This window comes from Aricia agestis, chromosome 18 (genome assembly GCF_905147365.1).
Source record: "Aricia agestis chromosome 18, ilAriAges1.1, whole genome shotgun sequence".
Taxonomy (NCBI): domain Eukaryota; kingdom Metazoa; phylum Arthropoda; class Insecta; order Lepidoptera; family Lycaenidae; genus Aricia; species Aricia agestis.
Window position 1 is genome coordinate 11,582,611 of NC_056423.1, and position 26,487 is coordinate 11,609,097.

General features: G+C 36.5%; 1 protein-coding gene, 1 long non-coding RNA gene and 1 pseudogene across 2 annotated transcripts in view; 2 read left to right on the plus strand and 1 right to left on the minus strand.

Moving 5' to 3' along the window:
• Positions 1-4,218: 4,218 nt before the first annotated feature.
• The window catches only part of LOC121736240, a 53,817-nt pseudogene continuing 31,548 nt past the window's right edge, over positions 4,219-26,487 (plus strand).
• LOC121735746 overlaps positions 15,569-26,487 on the plus strand; it is a 29,839-nt gene continuing 18,920 nt past the window's right edge. The window contains exon 1 of the long non-coding RNA XR_006036900.1: positions 15,569-15,759. This is a non-coding gene — a long non-coding RNA (uncharacterized LOC121735746). The remainder of the gene's footprint in view (positions 15,760-26,487) is intronic.
• On the minus strand, positions 21,474-26,345 carry LOC121735745. The gene is made up of 3 exons (XM_042126662.1): positions 26,048-26,345; positions 22,026-22,351; positions 21,474-21,994 (listed from the first exon to the last, which is right to left on the minus strand). The coding sequence occupies exons 1-3, from the start codon at positions 26,288-26,290 to the stop codon at positions 21,730-21,732; spliced, it is 834 nt and encodes a 277-aa protein (XP_041982596.1). The 5' UTR covers positions 26,291-26,345; the 3' UTR covers positions 21,474-21,729.

Sequence of the window (26,487 nt, forward strand, 5' to 3'; positions counted from 1 at the left end):
ATTTTCGGTGGAACACTTAATTGCTGTGCACCTTCAATTAGAGCCTTGAAGGATTCATTTTCTACAATTGATATAGGTGACATGGTATCCACTAAAAAATTCACAAGTAACTTGTCGAAATGAACTGACTTTGGTAACATGGCTGGAAGAGTGGATTGTTTCAATATTTTAGATGAACTGCATCCCTCACCAGCATCACCAACATCTTTTCTCTTCCTGTTATTTTGGACTTTGAGTTTTTCATACTCTGCTAATACATCAGCATGTCCTTTTCTCTGCAAAAGTATAATAAATAGGTTAAAAAATAGAATATCTGCGATTAAATTATTTCATAAGATAATCAGTTTTGAAATCGAATTATTTGTTTAACAAATTAAAATTCAATTAAAACTTTAAGTTTTACTTACTTTTAAATGGTTCAAAAAGTTGGATGTAGAATTCAAACTTCCTTTCAGTGTTTTCGAACACTTTTTGCAAGTTCCAGATACATTTACATCACTTCCAGGTTCATTTATAATGTCTTTGAAGAAGTGTTTTAATATGAATGGAATGTTCTTGTCCCTGAAAAAAGTAAGAGGTTTTAAGTATAATATTATCACTTATCACTTACTTATGTACTGTCTATACCTACAAATTACAATATACATATAAAAATGAATCCCTTGGACACGGCATCATAGCAACACGGCACGGCAACTAGGTCCATAGCTGCGTTTAATACTTGATGCTTAGTTACAAAATATTTATAGTAATGTATCACTTACATTTTATTTATTACTATAATATCTAGCAAGCGAAGAAAACTGAGCAAAATCACACAGAAAAGTAATAATCAACACACGAACACGACTTTGCTTGGACCTCATTTGAAGCTAGTTTGTTGACACTTGACGTTAGTTTGACAGTTGACTGACGCGCAATGTTTTTTTTTGTGGCTCGCACGGGCCGCAATGACAACACTTCGAATGACTACGATCAATCAGTGCGTTCAGTAATTTGGAAAAATGAATTAAAAATGTGACAAAACTATTTTGTATTTTGTAAATACAAAATACATTTATAAAAAGTATTTCAAATAAAATACAAAATACATTTAGAAAAAAGGTATTTCAAATATAAAATAAAAATAGGTATTTTGCATTTTGTATTTGCATTTCAAATACATGTATTTCAAATAATTCACATCTCTGTGGGAATAGCATATTCTTTACATATTTGTCTTACCGATTTATTCTTCTCTCGAATTTCATTTAACGCTTTCTTTAAATCGTCTTCTGTGTATGTTCTCCTTTCCTTCTTCTTTCTTTTCTCCGAAGAACTCATCTTAAATAGAAAAAAAAGAATAAAAGAACTCATTTTATTTAAAAATACAATTTTTAAACGTATTTTTAATAAAAAATATACAATAATATAATAATAAACAATACATTTCATAATTATTATTTTCACATGCAAGTCAACATGCAAATATTTAACGAAAATAGTGGACGCAATTTGGTTTATGTATCATCCCCTGTAGGTATAGTTTGCGTCCACAGGTGGACGCAAAGTAGAAATTTTGTGAATTCGATGTAGTAATTCGCGTCCACCTTATTTCAGTCGTTAAATATAAAAAACATAAGCAAATTCATAATAAATATTATTCCTTTTTACATTATAATAGTCTACAAACAACTATGTAACCTAATTTTCACTTAAAACAATAAAAAACTTACCATCGAACGCGCCGCTGCACACTATTTTTTTTGTCGCGCGAGCGCGCGCACATGCTCCCTTGTTGAACAGCCGAGGCTAACTATTTCTTCTAAACGGTTTTGGTTTGGCGCACGGACCTTTTGTCCATGTGTGCGTACCTCGTATACATTGACGTATTAGCGGGAATGACTTTTCGTTTGATTGGTGTGTTAGTTTACTTATTTTCGGGATTTTAAAAAGGAAGATCCGCAAAATGGACGCGAATTGGTCTATGGACGCGAAAGGGCGAACTTACCCTATTATTCTTTTGTATGAAACTCTTCACAACACTAAACACTTTCACCCTACAAAAGGCTAGTGAGTTATTTTACTATTGTAGTAACAGTATTTTACGATACCACCTGTCAAATTGTTTACTCATGGTACCGATTCACATGAGAAACTGCTTAAAACATTAGTCGCTAGCGAGTTTTTATTCGATACGTATTTATTGTAAACTCATGGTAGCGATTTTAGTTCCACAAGTGACCGCTAGAGGCGCTGTAAAATTTTCCATACTAAAAATTTACGTGAGACGGTATCGAGTATCGTTAAATACTATAGCTTTAAACTCATGGTAGAGCTACTGAAGCGGGCGACCACTGTAGGCCTAATATTTTAAGGTTTCCGTCTGAACCTATATCAATTAAATCGGTCACTCTAGCCTCAGAAAGCATAGCACTAAGAAAATTTGATGAATTACTAGCGAATTTGACTAAGTCAAATCCGCTGGCGGCGAACAAATCAATCAGCTGTTTTGACGCGGTTATAGCTTCAGCGGTACCTATTTCTAAAACTCAGGGCAACATCATCTGTATATATTGCGTCCTTTTCTAAGGCTGCAACCGCAATAGGAAATTGTGAACGTTCATCGTTCATAAGTTGACGTATCACGCGCATGGCTAAGTACGGACTACATGTCATACCAAAGGTTACTCTATTAAACTGATACAATTGAATAGGCTCATTCGAGTTAAATCTATACAAAATTCTTTGATATTGTCGAAAGGACTCTTTAACTGTCACTTGTAAAAACATTTGTCGAATATCAGCGCTTACCGCGACCGGAAACAGTCGGAAATTTAAAATAATTCGAAACAAATCCGATTGTAAATTTCTTCCCGTGTGTAAAATATCATTTAACGAAATACCTGAGGATGTTTTCATACTAGCATTTAAAACCATTCGAACTTTTGTTGTTAATTTATCTCCTCTGACTACAGCGTGATGCGGAATTACATAATATTGATTCGAATTAAGCGTTGTTATTTACAATTGTAATATAACCCTTTTCTATATACTCATTTATTATTTTATCGTACTCACGTTTAACTAGCGGATTTACTGACAAACGGCGTTCGAGAGATAAAAAGCGGCGCTCGGCGATATGCCTAGACTCTCCTAGCGACGCGGGGTCAGCCTTAAATGGTAGCGCGACCGAGTACCTACCATTACTATCTCGCGACGTAGTCTGTTCGAAAATATTTTCACATTCTTGTTCAGCGGGAGTTAAATAATTATCACTAGGTAATTCTTCCGTATCAAAGAAACGGGAAATACAATTTTCAAACGTACAATTAAAATTACAAAAGAAAGTTTGAGCGCGATCGTCAGTTGACGCGGTCTGAGCTTTGCCTAAAATCAAAAAACCGAGTGTAGTTTGTATAGCGATAGGTTCATTTGAACCGCGAGAAAACTTACGTTGTAACAATATGCGAGCGAATACTTCACAACCGAGTATCATATCAATCGTACCGGGCTGGATATCGATCGTAATTATCTGCGAGCGGCAAATCCTTTAAATAAGATAGCGAAGAAATGTCAACTTTACATGAGGGCAATTCACTAGTAATTCTATCAACCACGTAAGGCTGTATATCAAACCGAATCTCATCATTTAAGCGAGAAATTAATTTTAAATTTGTTAACCCGCAGGGGTTATTCACAACATCACCTAAACCAGAAACTTGAGCGTTTTGAGCGGAAAATAGCGGTAAATTTAAGCGATCACAACATTCACGCGTAATTATATCTTTCATAGAACCAGAATCTATTAAAACACGAATAGGTATTAATTTTTTCGTATCAAACTGTTGGGCGTAGCATACCGCTGTACCTAAAAGTACAGTTTGACAATTATTGTAAATGTTATGCGAAGGGTCAACGACCTCCGAGTGCGTATTCGTAACACAAAGCGAAATATTTTGATTGTCTCGTGCGGAAGCGAAATTAATTTGTTGCACATCCTCTGACTTAAGCCTAGGTTACACGGTGCGAGCTAGCATGCGAGCTGACCGTGTCAGTTACTGAGGTGCAATAGCTCGCACTGTGTGACCGCATCATACGAGTAACTGTTATGTGCGAGTGGGACAGTTGCTCGCAAGCGAGTTACTTCAACATTTTTTGTTTTTACTCGCAACTGGCCTTCCCCCACCACGCCACACGCACGTCGCTCGGTCGTCAACTCGCATGATTTCGCGAAATGACAGTAGCTCGTACGCTCGGGCCCACGCCGCCGGTGCAGTGTTTTTGTAGGTTTCTTGCGTTGACATCAAAATGGCGGAAAGGTGGACATCCGATCAAAATATAAAGTTCGTGGAGCTATACAAGAATCAAACGAACTTATGGAATTGTTTGGATCCTAATTACAAGAACAGAGATTTGCGTAAAGCGTCGTTAGAACACATCCGCTTGGAATGCAATTTACAAAACATGAATGAAGTTACAAAAAAAATCAAAAATTTACGCTCAACGTATAACCAGGAGTTATTGAAAATTGAAAAGAGCAAAAAAAGTGGATCTGGCACTGATGAGATCTATAAACCATCTATCAAATGGTTCGATTCTATGGATTATATTATGAAAATAATTAATCTTAAAGAAAAGGAAACATCAAGTAATTTGGTAAGTATTTTATTACAAATTATAATTACAAAGGCACAAGGCACATTCCAAACCAGTCAGGGTCCACAAAATTTACTATCCTTTATTTTTCTCTTCCCTTTTATATTCTAATAACTACTAGGTAATTATAATTACCTAATCATATAATTTTGCCATGCAACTGCTCCGTCGTCATTGAAATAATTTTTATATTTATCACGCATTTTCTCTGCTATTAATTTCGATCTATTATTAATTCTCGAGCGACGAATACTCGGTAATTCATTAGTTTCGGACCTCCACTGGCCCTGAATGATTTAAAAGTTTATGATGTCTTCATAATCTGTAGTTCCTGGTGGTGTATAAGTATTTGATGCAGTAGTACGTAACCAGTTGTGTAATGTACAAGCACATAAGACGATCTTTATCGTAGTTTCCTCTGTAACTTGAATTGGCTTTCCCAAAACACGAAAACGAGATGCTAGAATGCCGAACCCATTCTCCACAATCCTTCTTGCTCTGCTCAACCTATAATTAAAAATCTTTTCGGCGGTGGTCAATGTATTTTTGTAGGGCTTTAGTAAATACGGTTTTAAAGGGAAGGCATCATCTCCAACTAGAATACCATTTTCAGGCAACAATAAATTGTTTTCTAGATAAGGATACAAAGAGCAGTTTTGGAATACCCCACCATCTGCGTTACGACCATATGAGCCTATATCTACATATCTGAAAGTATAATCGTGATCCACAACAGCCATGAGCACTATACTATTTGTTCCTTTGTAGTTATAATATTCACTGCCACAATTTGGTGGTGCTTGAATTGTTATATGCTTCCCATCGATAGAGCCACAACAATTAGGGAAATTCCACCTCGAAGCGAATCCTATTTGGATATCTTGCCATTCTTTCACATTCGGTATCTGAAAAATAAAAGAGTAATGTTAATTTCAGGAACCATATCATCCATCAACGTCAGGAAGCAACGTCGCATCAGCGTCAGGAAGCGAGGAGGCCACGAATAACGTGGACCTTGATGCTAGTGACAATAGCAACAAAGCTGCTCATATAAAAGTGGTAAAGCCACCAAAAACTCTAAAGTTAAAGACGAAATTATCATCAGAACGGTCTGACATTCAAGCAGCCGTAAATGAACTCAAAGAACTAAATAGTAGTTTAGTAAACGTGTCTGCCCCGATTACAAGAGAATTAGAAGATGAATGTGATGTTATTGGAAGACATGTAGCACTGCAGCTGAAACAGTTATCTTCGATTGATAGAATTGATGCGACAGATGAAATACAGGCGATACTCTCTAGATACCGTAAGAGAGCCCTCTGTGGTAGAATTGTGTACACACCTTCTAATTACAGTTCCGAATGTACGCCATCACCACAGCCTACAGTAAATTATGAAATGTCTGCACTCTCTATGCAAGTGGAACAATCTTCACAATCTATACTCCATAATGAATGTACGCTATCACCACAGCCTGTAGCCTACCAGCTTGTAGAGGTCGCTACTGAAGCTTATCAACCTGTTGAACCTACAACATCTGCATTCTCTGCGCCACTGCTGGATCAATTTGAATCTATACCCCAATCTAATGATGTACTTGCTGCAGCAATATCAATCTCTAATATTAAAAAATAACGAACTAAGCTATGTAGTACTGTAGTTATTAAGTATTAATATGTAAAGTTCACGTTTAATATGTACAAAAACTTTACAAAACCATTGTGAATTTGATTATGAATAAAAAAAAAAATACTTACTTTGATATAATCTTTTAGACTTTCATTGATAGCAGCACACACTTCTGGTATTATTTTAATGATGGATGCTTTTGAAACTCTGAAAAATACCGACAACAGTCTATACGATATCCCAGAAGAAAGGTATACTAGGGTTATTTCCAACTTCACCCTCGCAGGTATCGCATCCCTCATTAGTGTATCATCACGTTGAATTTTTGGAGCAATCAAATTTAAAAGTATTTCCACTTGTTCAGTTGTCAATCTCATAACCGCTTTATATTCTCGGGGATCTTCATCATATAGCTCTTTAAATATTGAATTCGTTGCCCCTTTTCTTTGCAGCCAAGTCCTGACCCAAACACTTCTCTTCTTCTTTTTTTGTATAGCTCTTTCAATTTCAACACAAAGTATTTTCGTAACTGCTTTTATAGTGGTATGCACTGTGATTAAACGTGTATTTTGCGACAACATTGCACGAGACATGATACAGACGAACTATGCGAGTACACTGGTGCAGTAGCTGTCTTCCTGCGACGCCAGCAGTTCGCATAGTGTGACCGAGCGAGGCGAGTCGAGCTACTGTCATACGAGTACACATGCACAGTAGCTGTCTACTGTCATATCAGCTGCTCGCACTGTGTAACCTATCCTTTAGAAGTGCGTGCGGGCGGGAAATGCGCGGGTGCGTCTGCAATATGCGCGGTTTGTGCGTATGCGTGGGGAGCGTGTTCTTCATAAGAAGCGGGAGCGGGAGGGTATGCGTGAGGGCGAAGCCCTAAAGAGAGAGAGTTGCTGCGTGTACTTACGCGGGGAGCGGAATTCTCATATGCGGGAGAATAAGAGGGAGCGTTGCTGCGTGTATTTATGCGGGGAGCGGAATTCTCATATGCGGGAGAATAAGAGGGAGAGTTGCGTGCTTCTATTCGGAGAGCGTGCGAGTAGGCACCAGCGCTGGCGCGCGGAAGCGAACTATTATAGCGAGCTGCGGCTGCGGGCGAGCGGAAAAACATTGCGATATGTTTATCATTGCGGTTATGATTAGGTTTTGCGGGAGTATTTAAATTATTGTTATGACCTTCAGCGTGAGTCATTGTATTAGCGAAAGCTTGTTTTGTAGAATCCGAAAAATGTATAAGCGAGTGATGATTACGCGAACAAAAACGACAACGTTTAGTAGAATTACAATCTACTATTGAATGACGGTGGCTAAGGCAATTAAAACATAATTTATTAATTTTCGCGTACGTATAACGTTCAAAGGGATTTAATGATGTAAATTTAGGACATTGATACAACTGGTGTTTATCAACATTGCAACAATTACATTTTAATGATTTAGTTTCATTAAATGCGTATGGAGACGGTGAATCATACCTACTTTGAATGTTGACAAATGTTTTAAACGTTTTATTCTGTGTCGCGGCGCGAGTTTTGTAAGAATTAGTATTGTTATTGTTTTGTGAGCTAGAAAACTTTACAATATTATTAACATTGGTGCGACTTAGAACGCGATACTGGTCTCTGATAAATTTAATTAATTCAGATGATGTTGGGAATTCTTTGTTTTCTCTAATATGCATTTCAAAACACTTAACAGTTTCTAAATCTAACGATCTCAATCCTAAGTGAACAAACATGAACTCAGCTAAATTTGTTATATCGATTTGTTTTAAAGCGGACACAAGCGTCGAGTATTTATCTACAAAACCCTCCAAAGCGGCCGGAGTTGCGGTATTTATTACTGGTAATTTAAGAAGTTGGTTAAAATAAGACACTGCAAGTGAACGTTTATCGTTATATTTGTCACAAAGTGCGGACCATAATAATGAATAATTGTCGCCCGTAGGTAAAATTCCTTTACTTAAGTCGAGCGCGTGCCCCGTTAATCTACCAAGCAAATATTGCATTTTCTCTGAGTTGGACAAAGTATTATTATTATGTATTATGTTGTGGAAATTTTCATAAAAAATAGACCAATTTTGAATGTCCCCGTTAAAAGAAGGTAATTCTAATCGCGGCAATCTAATTTTAGAATTATTGTCGTTATCATGATAACAATTCGATTTTATAACGCTTTCTTTTGATTCTATGGTGGAGCGGTTGGCTACTTCAATTTTGACTCGATTATACAAGTCATCAAATGCGAAAATTTGCTGAAAATCAGGCGATGCGTTAGTGTCAAGAATTAAAGTTAACTCATTTTTATTATTAATTGCGGAAATAAATTCGGCGCGGATACTATCTATAGTTACGCAATTGGTTAAAAAATCTTGCTAACTTCTAGTGGGCGCGGTCGATATTGGAATCGAATCAAAAACAGATTGCATACGTTGAAAATACGCAGCGGCTTTAATTTCAGCGAGTTTTAAGTTCCGTTCGCCTGCCATTTTTGCTGAAGCGTCAGCGTGCTCATGGCTTCGTGTCGTCGCCATTTTGTTTTACACAAATTATACGAGAAAAAGCGAGTTTGCGGATAAATTTAATTAAAAAACGCGGTAAATAACGCACAAATTAAGAATATTATGCGGCTCGTATGGACCAATGGTTTGTATGCGAATTTAGTGGACTGTATTAGGTTTAAAAAATTTACAAACTATGAATCGTTACCACATCACAAGTTAATATCTGCTGCTGCATGAATACACCAATATAACAAATTAGAGATCTTCCCTTGGATGGGAACAGCGGATTTTCAGCGTCACATGTATAGGGGGCCCCCTTTTTTAGCAGTTATAGAAAATTCGCGGCTTTTAACGTAGCGCGGTGCGGAGCGCGGAGCGCGGCTCAAGCGGAACAGAAAAAACTTCACTCTTTCAGTCCTGCGGCCACGATTTGCGACGAACTTCACTATTGGCGCAAGTGGCGCCAAACTCGCGTAGCGGATATCGAGGGAAAGAGAGGATTATATATAGGACAGGATCGATAACACCTCGTCCAATGTCATAACAGTGCACAAACACAACAACAGATGGCGTTATAAATTATATGCGGCAACAATTCATAGAAATATAACAAACGGCGCCTTCAAAGGCTATCTCTTTATGTCAGATTTGAAATGACACTTGGCTCTTTGTCGCATTATCCGCGTTCCACTTGATGTTAAAAACGATCAAAATGCCTCTTATTTTAGGCATTTTGATCGTTTTTATCGTCAAGTGGAACGCCGGGATTGTTTTAACAGTTGACTTTTGAAGTTTTGCGGTTTGACAAATGACAATGGCCTAGAAATAGAACGTGTTGTGATTGTGAACTTGTGATATTTTGTGCAAATAGGTAAATTAGACGGAAGATGATAAAAATTGAGAAGAAACGTTTACGTGGCCCAAATTTCACAAATAGTGACAATTTGCTACTGTGCGAAATAGTTGCCAAATATAAACATATCATAGAAAATAAGAAAACAAGAAAACAGACGGAGCAAACCTACAACAAAAAGCTTGGTTGGCAGTAGAAAAAGAATTTAATAGTATCGCCACTGGTCATTTCCGCAAGGTCGAGAGCCTGCAACAAAATTACAAGAATTTGAAAAAGAAGGCGAAAAAGACTGCTTCAGATGCTAAAATGGATTTTATATAATATTGATTGCAGTTATACTATGTGCATCATATATCCTATGCAAATATAATATGCACCGAAGAAGCCTCCGCAGAAGTAGTCGCGACGTAGAAGAAAACTCCCATATACCTCTAGAAGAAAGAAGACAGCACCCTGCTGAAATAGCAGTAGATCACAGCGATATTACGGCAACTTTATCAAAACTTTCGAAATAGTCGCCGAACTGTGGGGGGAGGTGTTACATATGCACCCTCTATGAAAACCGGACTTAGCACAGATTTGCCGAACACCAGTATAAGAACATCATCATCATCAAGTCAGCTGCAGTCAAAACATCTTTTTTTTTTTTTTTTTAAACGTTTATTCCAAATCCAAAATACAAAAGTGGCTTAAAATAATTTCCCGCCAAACTAAAAAGTTTATTGGCAGGTACGCGCTCTTAACATTTTGTTAATTTATCAGTACTAATCTATATCACTAAAACTAAATTATATAATAAACTTCAAACCGTATTTCTATAATCTAATATTTTAGTACTTACACATTTATATTTCTTAAGTTTTCTAATCGCATATTATTACAAAAATAATTAACAGCATCTATTTATCTCGTTATCCTGTTACAACAAAGCAAAGATAAACAAAAATATATTATATTTTCAACCATAATCGATAAACACAAAAAAATCAAATAAAATGTTTTTAGAATCTAACCGTCATATACTCAGAGACATTTAATTATTATTAACCTTCATATGAAGGTTAATAATAGTTAATAATAGGTTTGTCTGTCAAGCTCTTCATTAAACACAGCTCTTCATTAAAGCTCTTCATTAAACATTTAATGAAGACCTTGACGGACAATATATCCAGGGGCATATATAAAATTTTTGAATTAATCACATTTAAGTAATGAATGTAACACCAATATTTATTATAGTTCCTCTAATAACATAGTTTTTAAGTTCTTTTTCAGCATGTTAACACTAACATTAGGATTTTGATTCAACAAAAGAAGTCTGTTAAAAATTTTGGGTATTAGATATTTGTTCGTCCTTTCACCATAGTAATTAGTAATTTGTGGTTGGACTAGCATTCCACAAGTATTTTTTCTAGTATTATGCGTATGTGTAACTGTTTCTTTATAGTTTTTATCGTAATAATGATCAATACTTATTAAATACTCAACTTTTTTATGTACTGGTAATAAATTAAATTTTTTAAATAATAAATCATAATTTTTGCTACATTCAAGTTTTTCTGTTTTGCTTACTAAATATTTAATGAGTCTAACTTGTAAATTTTTAATGTTACTTAAATGTGTGTTGAAAGTACGGCCATAAACAATAAGACCATAGTTTACTAATGACTCAGCTAGAGCGTGATAAACAACTAATAATGTATGTTTACTGACTATTTTGCTTAGATAATAGAATCTTCCTAATAATGACCTAAGTTTATTACAGATTTCGTTTACATGCGTTATCCAACTAAAATTTACATCAACGTAAAGTCCTAAATATTTATATGTGTTAACATATTCTATAGTTCGACAAGAACAATTAATTTTATTGTTATGTAAGCACTCACATGTGTGACCCACGATAGCAATATCATGCAGCTGTATCATTTTGGCCGAACGATTATAGGGTGAGCGTATATGCATGCATTTAGTTTTTGATAGGTTAAGTATAATTCCATTATCATGCGCCCACTTAGTGATATTTTCAAAATCTTGTTGTACATTGTTTTTAGCCTCTGTGATATTTTTAGACGCAAATATTATACACATATCATCGGCGTACATAAATTCTTTGCATTTTTTTACAACATTAGCCACACTATTGACATGCATGATATACCCGTGGGGACCGCCTACCGATCCGGTGGGAACACCGAGCGTCACGGCCGCCTCCTCGCCCGTCTCGCCGCACACCATAGTCTGCATCGTTCTACCGGATAAATACTCCCTAAACCACTCCTTAACTGGACCGCGGATTCCACACTCGTCCAATGCTTGTAAAAGGGTTGTATGGTCTAGAGTGTCGAATGCTTTTTTATAGTCGATGAACAATGCGATCAGCTGTTTACCAGAGTCGAGACATTGGTTAATGTGGTCGGCGAAACGTTCGAGGGCGGCCACGGTGCTGCGGCCTTTCCGGAAGCCATATTGAGTATCAGATAGTATCTCATGTTTTTCCAAAAAATCTGATATTTGATCAATAATTATTTTTTCTGTAATTTTGTCTATTACTGATAGAATAGCTATAGGTCTATAATTTGAATACTCAATATGGCTTCCAGATTTATATATAGGACGTATTATTGCCTTTTTTAATGTTTCAGGGTATACAGATTGGGAGAAACACATATTTATAAATTTCGCTAATACAGGACTAATTTTTTTGTATAAAAATTTTATATCTTTGGCTCGTATTCGATCTACTCCAGGAGATTTTAAGCATGATAAAGAATTTATAGTTTTCTCAATTTGAGTTGAGTTAACGGGCTTATATCTAAAACTAACTAAGCTGGGTTTCACATATTTACTTCTGTCCAGAATTTTTTTATCACACCTATGCTTTATGTTTTGTATTTCTTCTGTAAACGTTTTAGAAAAATTCGTACAAATTTGCTTAATACTTGTTGTTTTACCTAAATGTCTCGTTATTACATCATCTAAACTGCTTTTATTTCTTCCCATCCACATATTAATATTTTCCCAAATTTTTCTGGAGTCCCCGTTACATTTCCTTATCTCACATTGCCTATAATTATTTTTAGCCTGATTTACAAGTTTATTTACCTTATTTCTAAATTTAGTATATTCTAACCGCTTACACATATTCTTTGAATCTGATTTCCAAATTCTAAATAAATTGTCTCTGCGCATAAGCATAGTATAAAGATTTTTATCAATCCAAGGCTGCATTTGTCTTTTACATTTAGTCGTCCCTACTACAGTACTATTTTTATATATTTGGTTAAACATAGAACACATAGATTGATACATGAGTAATGGGCAATTCATTTTTAACAAGCTCGTGCAGTCCAAAGTCTCCAGTTTCTGTAAAACAGTTTTATCACACAAATACTCACGGAATGCAGACTGTCGCGCAAAAGCATTGTTATTGTTAGAACCCGATAAGTCTATAGCTATACCCACGGCGTGATGATCGGAGATATGAGTCTCGATGACGTATGATGACGCGTCGCTCTCACACCGTCCTGCTCGCACCCATACGTGGTCCAGGCACGACTTCACGAGCCGGCCGTTCACGATCGCCTCCCTTGTTATCTCGGTATTAGGTATAACGCATTGTAGACCGTGCCCACACATAGTATTTTTGTAAGTTGTTGTTACTGGATTACTTGTATTGGCACTTAGAATGTCGATATTCGTATCACCAATAATAATGACGTTATCTACGGCAGGAATATTCTGAATTAAGTAATCTAAGTGTTCCACGAAGCGTAGCTTATTTTTTTCAGGCGGTCTGTACACTGCAATTATGTGGGTGGTGCTCTTGTCAACCATTAATTGTCCATGCATAACTTCAACAGAATCTAATTGCTCCCCTTGAGCCTTAAAGTTTAGGAAGTCTTGTACATATATGAGTATACCTCCCCCTCTTCTGTTCTCTCTCGTTATTAAATATTCATTATATCCAGGTAATTTATATAGTGATATCTCATCCATTTTTATATTGATTTCACTTAATACTATTATTTCCATCTTGTGTTTGTTTTGTTGTAGATAAACTTGAAATTCGTTAAAATGTTTTCTTAGTGACGCAATATTTAAATGTAGTATTTTTGTATAGCCCTTTTTTTGACTTAAATCATAGCAGAGAGTAGCCATATCATAATATCTCTTATATGTAAAATCCGGTAAGTCATTGAATGTTATATCCCAAAATTATCAATCACATTTTACTAACAGCACCTGTATGTAGGTGTGTGTAATTTTTATTCAATTTTTTTTAAATCCTCCTCCGACCGAATATTAAATATCTTTTTTTCGTCGGCGTTCTTTTTCACTAGTATGTTGGAATTTTGCACCCAAATATATTGAAATCCTTTAGGTTTAAGTTTATTTCGTGTCTCCCATAATAGCTGTCGTTTATACTTAGGTAGGTTCTCGTTAATATATATTTGTCTGTCGCTGCCATTTTTGTATACAATATTGTTTGTTAATTTTATTTCTTTTTTGACCGAAAGCCACTTGTTTCTTCCATTTTTGTTTCGCAATGTAACAATTACGATTCGAGGTTTTTTGTCGTCTGATTTCTCCTTCCCTACTCTCTTTGCATCTTCTATTTCATTAGGATCCAAATTTAACTTTTTAGCCATATTTATTATAGTAGATTTCGTATCCTCGTTAGTTTGCATCTCCAATCCGTGAATTTCAATATACTTTTCTTTTCCTTTAACCTCCAACTCCTGTACTCTCTCTTCCAAGGCTTTATTACATTTTTCAAGATATATGTTTTTTTGCTCAAGTGCCGTAATTTTTCGTTGTGATTCATCTTTAAATGTCACTAGGGATTGGTACATATCTCCGTAAAACTCCACGGCAGAAGTTAGGTCTTCAATTTTCTTCTCCATATTGTATAGTACCTCCAACTTCTTATTAACTTCTGCTAGGACCCGCTCAACCGATGTTTCACAAGGGCTTAGTGTTATAGGTTCCTGTGATTCCTGCATGTGGCTATTTTTCGTTTTTTGACAGTCATCGCAGCACGATGTCCGCAGAAACTGTTTATTATTTTGCACACACTTTTTATGGAACACAGCTTCACATCCACCTTTGCACTTATAAGTATCATCTTTAGTAAGAGACACAAAGAGTTTGCATTTTTTGCACTGTATCATTTTGTATGCACTCCAACTAAATCGCAGAAAGAATATTCGTAATATCACATTAACTTCGCTAGGTACGGTAGGTATACGCGGCCGTACGCTGAGCGCGTGCGCACGAATCTCTTGGACTATAATAAACTTGAAGCATACATAAAGTGGTGCCGCCTCTCAGACTATACAGATAAGACCACTCAAGCAGTTTCTTAATAAAATTGCGAAAGACGACGGAATACTGGAAATGCTGTCGCCGCATCATCGTGGTGGTCCCAACTCCGTGGGACCTGATTTTGGTAGTTAGTTAGCTCACTTTAGATCTTACATCGATCGGGGTCGGTAGTTGTAATTTAGGATATACTCTTTTTTATACAGAATAGCTCTGTTAGAAAAAGTATTTAAGTTATAAAAATAATTGTAATTCTATTTTAATAAATGTATTAAATTAAATCGGTTTTTTTGGAACTCCCGTTCGAGAACACTATAATTAACGTGTAAATAGTAATAAAAGAAATAAAATGTTCAGCTATTTTTTATTTTACCTTGTTCCGCCACGATGTATGGCGGTCATCCACCACCTACGCTTTTCCCAGCGTCTTTTAGTTACTCTTCTTTCACGAATCACTAAATAGTTATAATATGCTGCAGCGAATGCTACTGTAGCAGCGCATATTCTGTTGACGTCCATGTCGTACGAGCGTCTATTTTCAACTGAGCCAATCGAGAATGTAGAGAGTCGCTCTCGGGTCTCGTGTGCTCTCGCCAACCAAAAGCTTTAGCCCGCTCCACATTCTCGGCAAAACTACTCGAGACTTGCCGAATACGAGAGTGTGGAGAGCATATTCGTCTATATTCGTATTGTCTCGTGCAGTCTCCATCCCGTGTCGGTATTTCGTATCCGAATCAAAGGGCTCTCGTGTAGTTTTGCCGAAACACAAAACACTCCCTCCACAAGTCCACATTCCCGCCGCGTCAGTCTGCTTGCAGGGAGCACGGTTGATTTCGGTGAAGAGCGCACGCGCACGCACGATAGAACGAAAATGCCTACGATTTGGACGCACGATCTCGAATTGAGGTTTTTAGAAACTTACCAGGGTTATCCTTTAATATGGGATCCTAAATGTCGTGATCATAAGGATAGAAACAAAGTACACGACGCGTGGAATGAAATAAGTTGAATCTTGAATATATCGATCAAAAATTAAAAAGCAAGAAAGACTCCCTCATGACTACTTTTAGGATGCATAAACGAAAAATAAAATCATCAGAACAATCAGGAGCCGGGTCTGATGATATTTATACGCCGATATGGTTTGCTTTTAGTTTGATGGATTCTTTTTTGGGGGATATCATCGATAGTAACAGCAACAAAACAAAAAACACAATAACCGTAAGTAGATATTATTTATTTTTATTGTTCTTTACTGCTAGAATCGAAGCTTATCAATATGTCACATTTCCAAAAATATTTTTTTTTCTGTGGCAAACAAACCTTCTTTATAACTATTTCTTAGATTTTTCATATCTATATATATAAAAGAAAGTCGTGTTAGTTACACCACTTATAACTCAAGAACGGCAGAACAGATTTGGCTGAAAATTGGTAGGGAGGTAGCTTAGAGCCAGGAGACGGACATAGGATACTTTTTATCCCGTTCGACAGCGTTCCTGTGTGACTTGACATGAAACGTCAGTCACTATAAAACGTGGTATAACAAAAAAGAATCAGACTTGGAATAACAAAACGAAAATGACAGCTATGTAATTGACGTAAAATGACAGCTATGTAATGACGTATGGATGACAATTTGATATTTGTAAGAAATCAATATTAAAACTATTTCTATTAAATAAATAATTAACAAGTGGATTGAAGTGAAGTGAAGTTTAATTAATAATGCCGCGACCGAGACGATCGAATCTTTCCCGACAAAGCCGTAATGCAAGAAGAATACAAAATACTGCAAATGAAAGGACTGAAGAAGAACAAGAAATTGCACGTGAACAGCGCCGCAATAGTATGGCTCGACTTCGTGCTTCTCAATCACGAGAGCAAAGTGAAGCAGCCCGTGAAACAACTCGGTTGGCAATGCAGAATCGTCGAGCGAACAACAGAAGTCAACAAATAGATAATTTGCGACGCAGAACAAGATATTTAGCTGATTTGAATCGAGCTGCGTTTCGATACGATTGCAGCAATGATTACAGCTTGCATCCTAGCGTTTGCATTGGGCAAATGGACGTTGTTTGCGAGTATTGTGGTGCATTAAAGTTTTCCGGAGAAACGCCTGGATTATGCTGCGTTAATGGTAAAGTGAAATTGCCAGTGTTGACTCCGCCACATGAGCCATTGTATTCATTGCTTTGCGGCGAAACACAAGAATCACGCCACTTTCTTGCAAATACTCGAAAATACAATAGTTTGTAGAAAATACAAATGACGTCATTTGGGGCAGACATTATCGAAGAAGGAGGTTTTAATCCGACATTTAAGGTATTTATTCTTGTACTTACATAGAATGTAGATAAAGAATAACTTACTTTATCTATTGGTATGTATTATACTACTCTCCCACAGAAAAAGTGTTTATAACCCAGTTAATACTGTCTGGTTTTTATTTTGTAGATACAAGGACAGATTCACCATCGAATTGGATCATTACTACCTTTCGAAGATACACAGAATAAATTTTTACAAATATATTTCATGGGCAACATGGAAGAACAACTTGATCGACGCCTAGGGATCAATGCAGGAATGAAGCGAGCAATTCTTCAAGACTTGCAGTGTCTGCTTCATGAACATCATGCGTTGGTCAGGTTGTTTAAGAGTGCTTTAGAGCGCATGCCAAATGATGACTATAAAGTTGTCATCAAAGCAGATAAACGACCATCTGGAACACACGAACGCACATTTAATGCTCCAACAGTAGACGAAGTTGCCATCCTGATTGTTGGTGAACAATTGGAAAAACGCGATATTGTGCTTACACGTCGCGATACTGGGCAACTGCAACAAATATCGGAAACTCATCGATCATATGACGCATTGCAATACCCACTGATGTTTTGGCAAGGAGAAGATGGATATTATTTTAATATTAAAATGATAAATCCATTGAATGGTAAAGTATCAGTATCTTAATAATGGTTAATGTCTGTATTATTTGCCTTTGAAATGGTTAATTATCAAATTTTTAATTTCAGGTGAAGAAACTACAAAGAAAGTTAGCTCAATGAATTATTATGCATATCGTTTGATGATTCGTCAAAATGCTGACAACTATTTGCTGCGGTTTCGTCGATTGTTTCAGCAGTATTGCGTTGACATGTATGTAAAAATAGAAACGGAACGTTTAACATTTATTAGGTTGAACCAAGCCAAACTGCGTTCTGAGGAGTACATCCATTTACGTGATGCAGTTAGTACTGAAGGAAATGCAGCTAATATTGGTCGATTAACTATTCTGCCGGCGACGTACATTGGTAGCCCACGTCATATGCATGAATATGCACAAGATGCAATGACATATGTTCGTCATTACGGCCGGCCAGATCTCTTTATTACTTTAACCTGTAATCCAAAATGGATAGAAATTACTCAATTGCTGCTTCCCGGACAAACATCAAATGATAGACACGACATCACAGCACGTATATTCAGGCAAAAAATTCGGTCCCTGATGAACTTTATTGTTAAACAACGCGTCTTTGGAGATACTCGATGCTGGATGTATTCAATCGAATGGCAAAAGCGAGGCCTGCCGCACGCACACATTCTTATTTGGTTAGTGGAAAGAATTCAGCCTGACCAAATAGATGATATCATATGTGCCGAGATTCCTGATCATGAAGTCGATCCAGACCTACATGATGTTGTTACTACTAATATGATTCATGGACCGTGTGGTACCATCAACCCCCAATCACCTTGCATGGTCGATGGAAAGTGCTCTAAACGATATCCACGGAAATTAACGGCGGAGACTGTCACTGGCAACGATGGGTATCCGCTGTATCGGCGTCGATCACCAGATGACAACGGTCGAACTGTCACAACGAAAGTGAAAAGAATGGATTTCGTTGTCGACAACAGTTGGATTGTTCCATATTCGCCACTTATTTCTAAAACGTTCAAGACACATTGCAACGTTGAATACTGCAATTCAGTTAAGTCCATAAAATATATTTGCAAATATGTCACGAAAGGCAGTGATATGGCGGTTTTTGGATTGCAATCCTCGAATACCAACGATGAAATTTCACGCTATCAAGTTGGTCGTTATGTGAACTGTAATGAAGCGATTTGGCGTATATTCGCATTTCCCATTCACGAACGTCATCCTACTGTTATACATTTGGCGGTGCATCTGGAGAATGGTCAACGAGTATATTTCACGGCTTCGAATGCTACGCAACGTGCTGAAACACCTCCAGCAACTACATTGACCAGTTTTTTTGCAATCTGCCAAAGCGATCAGTTTGCACGAACTTTGCTTTACTCGGAGATGCCACGTTATTATACTTGGAATGCTTCATCCAAGAATTTTCAAAGACGGAAGCAAGGTGATGCGGTTCCTGGGTATCCAGATGTGCGTTCTACTGATGCTCTTGGTCGTATGTATACAGTTCATCCAAAGAATGATGAATGTTTCTATTTGCGGTTGTTGCTGGTAAATGTGCGTGGGCCAACTTCATTTGAGACACTACGAACTGTTAATGGTGTAATATTCCCAACATATCGTGCTGCATGTGAAGAATTGAAATTATTAGAAAACGATACCCATTGGGATACGACAATCGCTGAAGCCATTATCTCTGCATCTCCAGGTCAGATACGCACATTATTCGCTATCATAATTTCGACATGTTTTCCATCAAACCCATGTAACCTGTGGCACAAATACAAGGATAGTATGTCAGAAGATATTTTACATCAAAGTCGTGTCAGTTCCAGAAATCACGATATTGAGATGAATGAGGAGATACATAATCGTGCTTTACTCTTGATCGAAGATATGTGTTACCTCATGTGCGGTAATTTATTAATCAGGTTAGGAATGCCAGCGCCAAATCGTGAAATGAATGACGCATTTAATCGAGAATTGGAACGGGAACGTGAATATGATCACCAGGAATTAGATTTAGTAGTTCAAAGGAATGTACCCCTGTTGAATTACCAACAAAAGGAAGTTTATGATACTTTAATGAAGGCAATCGCTGATGAAAATGGTGGTTTATATTTCCTAGATGCCCCTGGTGGAACTGGCAAGACATTCCTTATGTCATTAGTTTTAGCAACTGTTCGGGCGAGATCCAACATAGCGGTTGCAGTTGCTTCTTCTGGAATAGCAGCCACATTGTTAGAAGGATGCCGTACGGCTCATTCAGCATTCAAATTACCGTTAAATCTTCAAACTATTGAAGAACCAACGTGTAATATTGCAAAACACTCAGCAATGGCCAAAGTTTTAGCGACATCGAAAATCATCATCTGGGACGAATGCACAATGGCGCATAAACGTGCATTAGAAGCACTTAACCGAACATTAAAAGATTTACGCAATGACTCGAGATGTTTTGGAGGAGCAATGATTTTACTGTCTGGCGATTTCCGCCAAATACTGCCAGTAATTCCAAGATCTACGGCTGCCGACGAAATAAACGCTTGCCTCAAATCGTCAAATCTATGGCGCTATGTGAAGAAACTGCAGCTGACAACAAACATGAGAGTTACATTGCTTAATGATACATCTGCTGAAGATTTCTCGGAGCAATTGCTGACTATCGGTAATGGTCAAGTACCTGTCGATGAATCGAGCGGATTAATATCATTTCCAAATAATTTCTGTAATTTTGTCTCATCAAAAGACGAACTTATCAACAATGTATTTCCAAATATTATTTCTAACTACAAAAATAATGAATGGTTGAGTGAGCGAGCAATTTTAGCGGCTAAGAATAAAGATGTAGATGACCTGAACTACATAATTCAAAATAAGATCATTGGAACAATGCATTCATTCAAATCTATTGACTGCGTCACAAATGAAGATGAAGCCACCAACTATCCAATTGAATTTTTAAACTCTTTGGACGTGCCTGGCTTACAATTTACGCCTAAAGGTTGGCTCCGTAGTAATCATGCTTCGAAACATAAACCAACCAAAACTGTGCAACGGTACGCGTTTGGTGGTTAGTAAATTGATGAACAATGTAATTTACGCTACGATAATGATAGGAAAATTCAAAGGTGAGGAAGTTCTCATTCCGAGGATCCCGATGATCCCAACCGATATGCCGTTTGAATTTAAAAGACTTCAATTTCCGATACGTCTTGCATTTGCCATGACAATCAACAAATCACAAGGCCAATCCTTAAAAGTTTGTGGTTTAAATCTAGAACATTCATGTTTTTGCCATGGTCAATTATACGTGGCATGTTCACGGGTCGGAAGACCATCTGCGTTGTTTGTTTTTGCGCCTGATAATAAAACAAAAAATGTCGTGTATCACAAGGTGCTTAAGTGAAGAGCAACCTATGTACTAAAATACAGAAATAATAATGAATGATTAATGTAGTTATTTAATTTTTTTTTTGTATTTTTTCGAATAAAATAAAAAAAAAACTGCTTATTTATTGCCATTAAGGCGGAACAAAGTTCGCCGGGTCAGCTAGTTTAATATAAAATAATGATTTTGGACATATTGATAAACTTCAATTAAATTACAGAAGTTACCTACAAAAATATTTTGTAAACTCTTCCCTAACTTCTATTGCGTCCAATGCTGACCGACGCGCTACTCTTGGTAAATTACGATGAGCGCCGTTTTCTTCGATTTCATTTCTCCATGATCCTGATCCTGATGATTGAACTAGCATGTTGTTATTGTCGTATATGTCTATGGTACCTGGAGGTGTATAAATTTGAGACGAGGTTTTACTTTTTCTTAGGTAGTTGTGCAATAGTATACAGGTCAAAGTAATAAGTGTAACTTTTTCGGGACACAGCACAAATGGCTTTCCAAAAAATTCTAAATTTTGTACAAAGTACTCCGAACGTATTTTCAACAATCACTCGTGATCTTGATAATTTGTCATTAAATATACGCTTCGGATTTCCAATATTATGTATTCCAGGGTACGGTTTCATGACATTTTTGTGAAATGCAAATGCACTGTCTGCTAGTAATACGTAGGGTATACCCTACGTATTACCAGGTTCTGACATAAATATATTTGTCAGAACCTGGTAATGGATGGGGATCAGGTAAATTGAGTGCTTCTGTTGCAATTTTGTTCCATAATTTAGTGTCCCGAAAAATACCTCCATCACTCATTCGACCATTGCTTCCTATGTCAGCAAAAATGAAATTATAATTACAATCTACTAAGGCGAGGAGAACAATACTAAAATCTTTTTTGTAATTGTAATATTCCGATCCTGAATTGGCAGGGCATTCTATAACAACATGCTTTACGTGTAATGATCCAATGCATCGGGGAAATTTATTTTTGTAGCCTTTTTCTATTTCAATCCATTCTTCTTTTGATGATGGTATCTGTAAATAATTAAAATAGATTAGAATCCATACAAACAAACTATTTTAACAGGTACTTTGGTTTATTTCACAGATCCAAGAAACTGATTGTAGTCAAGATGACGTAGGAGGGTCTCAGGAATCAGTGAATGAAGACAGAAATATCACAATTAATGAACCCACACCAGTAAGGTGATTCACTAAGCGTTTCCGCGCGGAATTTTTCCGATGTAGGAATCTATTTCACTTTCAAGCAAATGACAAGTGAATACTTTCCGATTTTGCTGTCATTTTGACAGTAGTGACATTTCTTTTGTATGAGTGAAATAGTTTCCGCCACGGATTCGAGAAGATCTCACCGCGGATGGGAGTTTGACAACCGACGTCGGAAAATTATCCGAGGATTAGAGCCGTTTTTACGGAATCTTCCCGGCACCTCCGAGACTCGTGAAATCTTTTCACTTCGAGAACCGTGTCATGGGCCATGGCGGATATTGTTAGATGGAATTATTTAAGTAATGATAAGAATAAAACAAAGCAATTATTAATACTTAGTCGTGTCTTTTATACCTTTTTACCATTTTGAATAAATGTCGTACTGTAATAATTTTGTATGTGTTAAATCTTTAGGAAGTGTTCATTGAACAATAAATATTTTTTATTTATAAATGCAGTATTTGTATTAACTTAAAGGTTTAGAAATATAATATTTTTTAAATTTTGTATAAATACTTGTGTAATAAGTATGTATATTATGTTAAAACATTATTGTGCTTTTACAATAATTTTAAATAGTTATTTATGTAAATATTATCATTATAATTCCAAGTTCATACTCACCACCTGGGAGCTTCCATAGTATCTAATATAAACTTATATTAAATGAAAAACAAATTTAAAACAAATATAAAATAGTATTAAGTTTGTTTTATACATAAATAAAAAGTATTCTCACACAACAAGATTTACCGATATACTTAATATAATTGTAATATAATTATGTATTACCTATAGGGACCGTGCAGAAATTATAAAGGGTGTCGTAATTCGACAGCAGCGACATGTTGCGAGTACTTGCGAGTAAAAGAAGTAACTTGTGAGACCCCGGCTAGTTTATAACTACATGTTTTTTATGTTTTAGACTATAAAATGATTAAAACTATTAAAGATGGATTTATACCCGTAAACAAAGTTCGAAAGTGTGAATAAAAATGTATAAAGCTTATCTAGTTAACTAAGAAAATATCTAGTTAATGGAATCAGGCGTTACTTTGCGGAAATCCATAGTTTAAAATTTAGTTTGTTATTATTTTTAGCAATATTCCGCGAAAACAACTTCCACCTTTAAGTAAATGAGTGAGTGTACGCATAGGCATGCGTACAGCACCTCCCTCCTCCCACACTGCCTATGCGTACACTCGCATGCAAGAACTTGCAAACACCACCACCACACAAGCAATAATGTTGGCAAATCCGTGCAAGGCCCCTCACCACCATGCAGGTTAAACCTTGAACCTGCATGGTGGTGAGGGGCCTTGCACGGATTTGCCAACATTATTGCTTGTGTGGTGGTGGTGTTTGCAAGTTCTTGCATGGTTAAACCTTGAACCTGCATGGTGGTGAGGGGCCTTGCACGGATTTGCCAACATTATTGCTTGTGTGGTGGTGGTGTTTGCAAGTTCTTGCATGCGAGTGTACGCATAGGCAGTGTGGGAGGAGGGAGGTGCTGTACGCATGCCTATGCGTACACTCACTCATTTACTTAAAGGTGGAAGTTGTTTTCGCGGAATATTGCTAAAAATAATAACAAACTAAATTTTAAGAAAATATCTGAAAAAGTAATTAGTAGCATCCATCAGCATAGAAAGTAAAAACTTGATAAATATTGCAATAAAATAGTGAAGATGCAAAAAATACTTCTAATTACTGAAAATACTTGTGGAAAATAAAACAAGTTCACTAAAATAAATGCTTTTATTTCATCAACTTTCTGCGATTCGGTCGATTCCATCTTCACAACTTTTGTCTGTCACTATTTTTAACTAATTTCAGTCTGGATCTCATCAGTGCAAACACCATGGCATGTGAATACTTTTGGCAGGAAAATAGTATAATTTTACATCGTTCGATTTGCCTTTATTTTTCTTGTATGTATTAGAACATCCGGGAATACAACCGCCCTTTTTTTGTTGCGCCCAAGGCGCAGGCAAGTCACAACTTACAGATTTGACAGATTGTCATTGTCGGCACATAGACAATATTTTTTGTTTTAACTCCACTCAACTCCTAAACGGCAGCCGCGCTATTATCTTTGTAATTTGTACTTTTGTAGTTTGTACTGCGCGGTGCGCCATTCACTCAACTCAAGCCCCAAGCGGCAGCCGGGTTACCGCGCTCTTTGTAACGTATTTCGCTGACTTACAGAGTACTTTTGTATTTAAAAGAAGTTTCATTAGGTAAGATCTTTGATGTATTGGCTACATTCTGAATAGTAAATAGTGTTTTGTATTAATTTTTTTAATGAGTAGCAAATTTTTAATATTCAATGAAATACTCAAAATCATTCGTTGATTAAAACTCAGCTGAAATATATATTTTTTGTATGGTTTTTGTAGTCTTAGTCTTAAAAATTTTGTTCATTAAATTAAGAGGTGCAGGAAAATTTGGAGACAATAATTATTTTCCCATCTTTGATCTTGATACTGACAGCGATGAAATAACCAAGGCTATATAATGTTATACCGTAGCACTTATTGCAAAAAAAAAACTAATGTCAATTATTCTCTTTGGTTTCGGATTCATTTCGGCGACGGAAAGTTTGTGAATCGCTGTGATACTGACAGATGAAATCTTTTCACGTGAGATCTTTCCGACGATCGTGCATCGGGGGGCAGGACCATCTACTTTGCAGACAAATCGCCGACGTAAAAACCCTCCAGAATTAATAGAAGCTGGAAAAACTATGAACAAGGCGCTTAATACTCTTAATGCAGTATTAAACCAAAAAAGTGAGAATAATTTTGCCCATCAAGAAGATGAGTGCGATCTTTATGGCAGAATGTTAGCGAAGAAACTAAGAAAATTTCCAGAACATGAAAGAGTGAATGTCATGTGTGAACTCGATGGGACGATCATTCGTCTACTTTCACGCAACACTTCACTTAGACATGTTACAACACCTTCACCACTTTCTGCTCATAGTTCTTACTCTGAACCTATTTTCTCCACTAAAACGAATCGACTACACTCCAATCCGATTTCGTATTCAGAACCTACTGAGCGTTATTTATTTGAAGACAGACCATTATCTACCCCAGCATTATCATATTATATGTCACCGTCTCCAACACCTGCCACAACAACAACAGTCTCAACATCTACCACAGCAACAACCGTCTCAACAACATCTGTCACAGCAACATCAAAATTCTATAACTGTTTTATCCGATTTACTAATTTTGCCTCCGTCTGCAGGGAACACCGAACGAAATAAAATTATTTAATTTTTAAATACATAGATATACATCGAGTAAGTTCACACGTGGATTGGGTCCACACAAATCTTAAGTCTCATAGTAATGAGTAGCTAGCCGCGAATAATTTATAAATATTGTAGCTAACTTGCACTTCCACTTAATTTTACATGCTACATACATTAGTGTGTTTTCATTGAAATAAATGTAATAATTTCATGTATTTTTGTTTTTATTAACTCACCTTTATCTCATCCTTTAAGACTTTATTCAAAGCCTCATATACTTCCGGTACAATTTGAGAAATCAATTGAGGTGAAATTTTAAAAAGAAAATGTAGGCTTTCGTAACTGTCTCCTGAAGCCAAGAAGCGCAGCGTGAGAGCCAAACGTATTTTAGCAGGAACAGCTTCACGTAACTGGATATCTTTTTTCATAATAAATGGGTTAACTTTAGAGAGTAAATCTTCAAAATCCTCTCTTGACATCCGAGTGAACTTGTGAAACTCACGACTGGGTTCGTAAATTAGTTCTGATACTTGTTTCTCCATTGTTTCACTGAAATAAAACTAAACCATGAGTAACACTTTATTGCAGACACATCATACTAATTTCATTATAAATCGAGAAAAAAAGGTTAATAAATTGGTTCTATAGGTACTACATACATTATGTACACTATTTG

Coding starts and splice junctions, on each gene's coding strand:
- LOC121735745 (XM_042126662.1), bottom strand. CDS start 26,290: ATGTCAAGAGAGGATTTTGAAGATTTACTCTCTAAAGTTAACCCATTT. Junction 22,352..26,047: donor TCTTAAAGGATGAGATAAAG/GTGAGTTAATAA, acceptor AATTATTTACAG/ATACCATCATCAAAAGAAGA. Junction 21,995..22,025: donor TTACCAGGTTCTGACAAATA/TATTTATGTCAG, acceptor TAATACGTAGGG/TATACCCTACGTATTACTAG.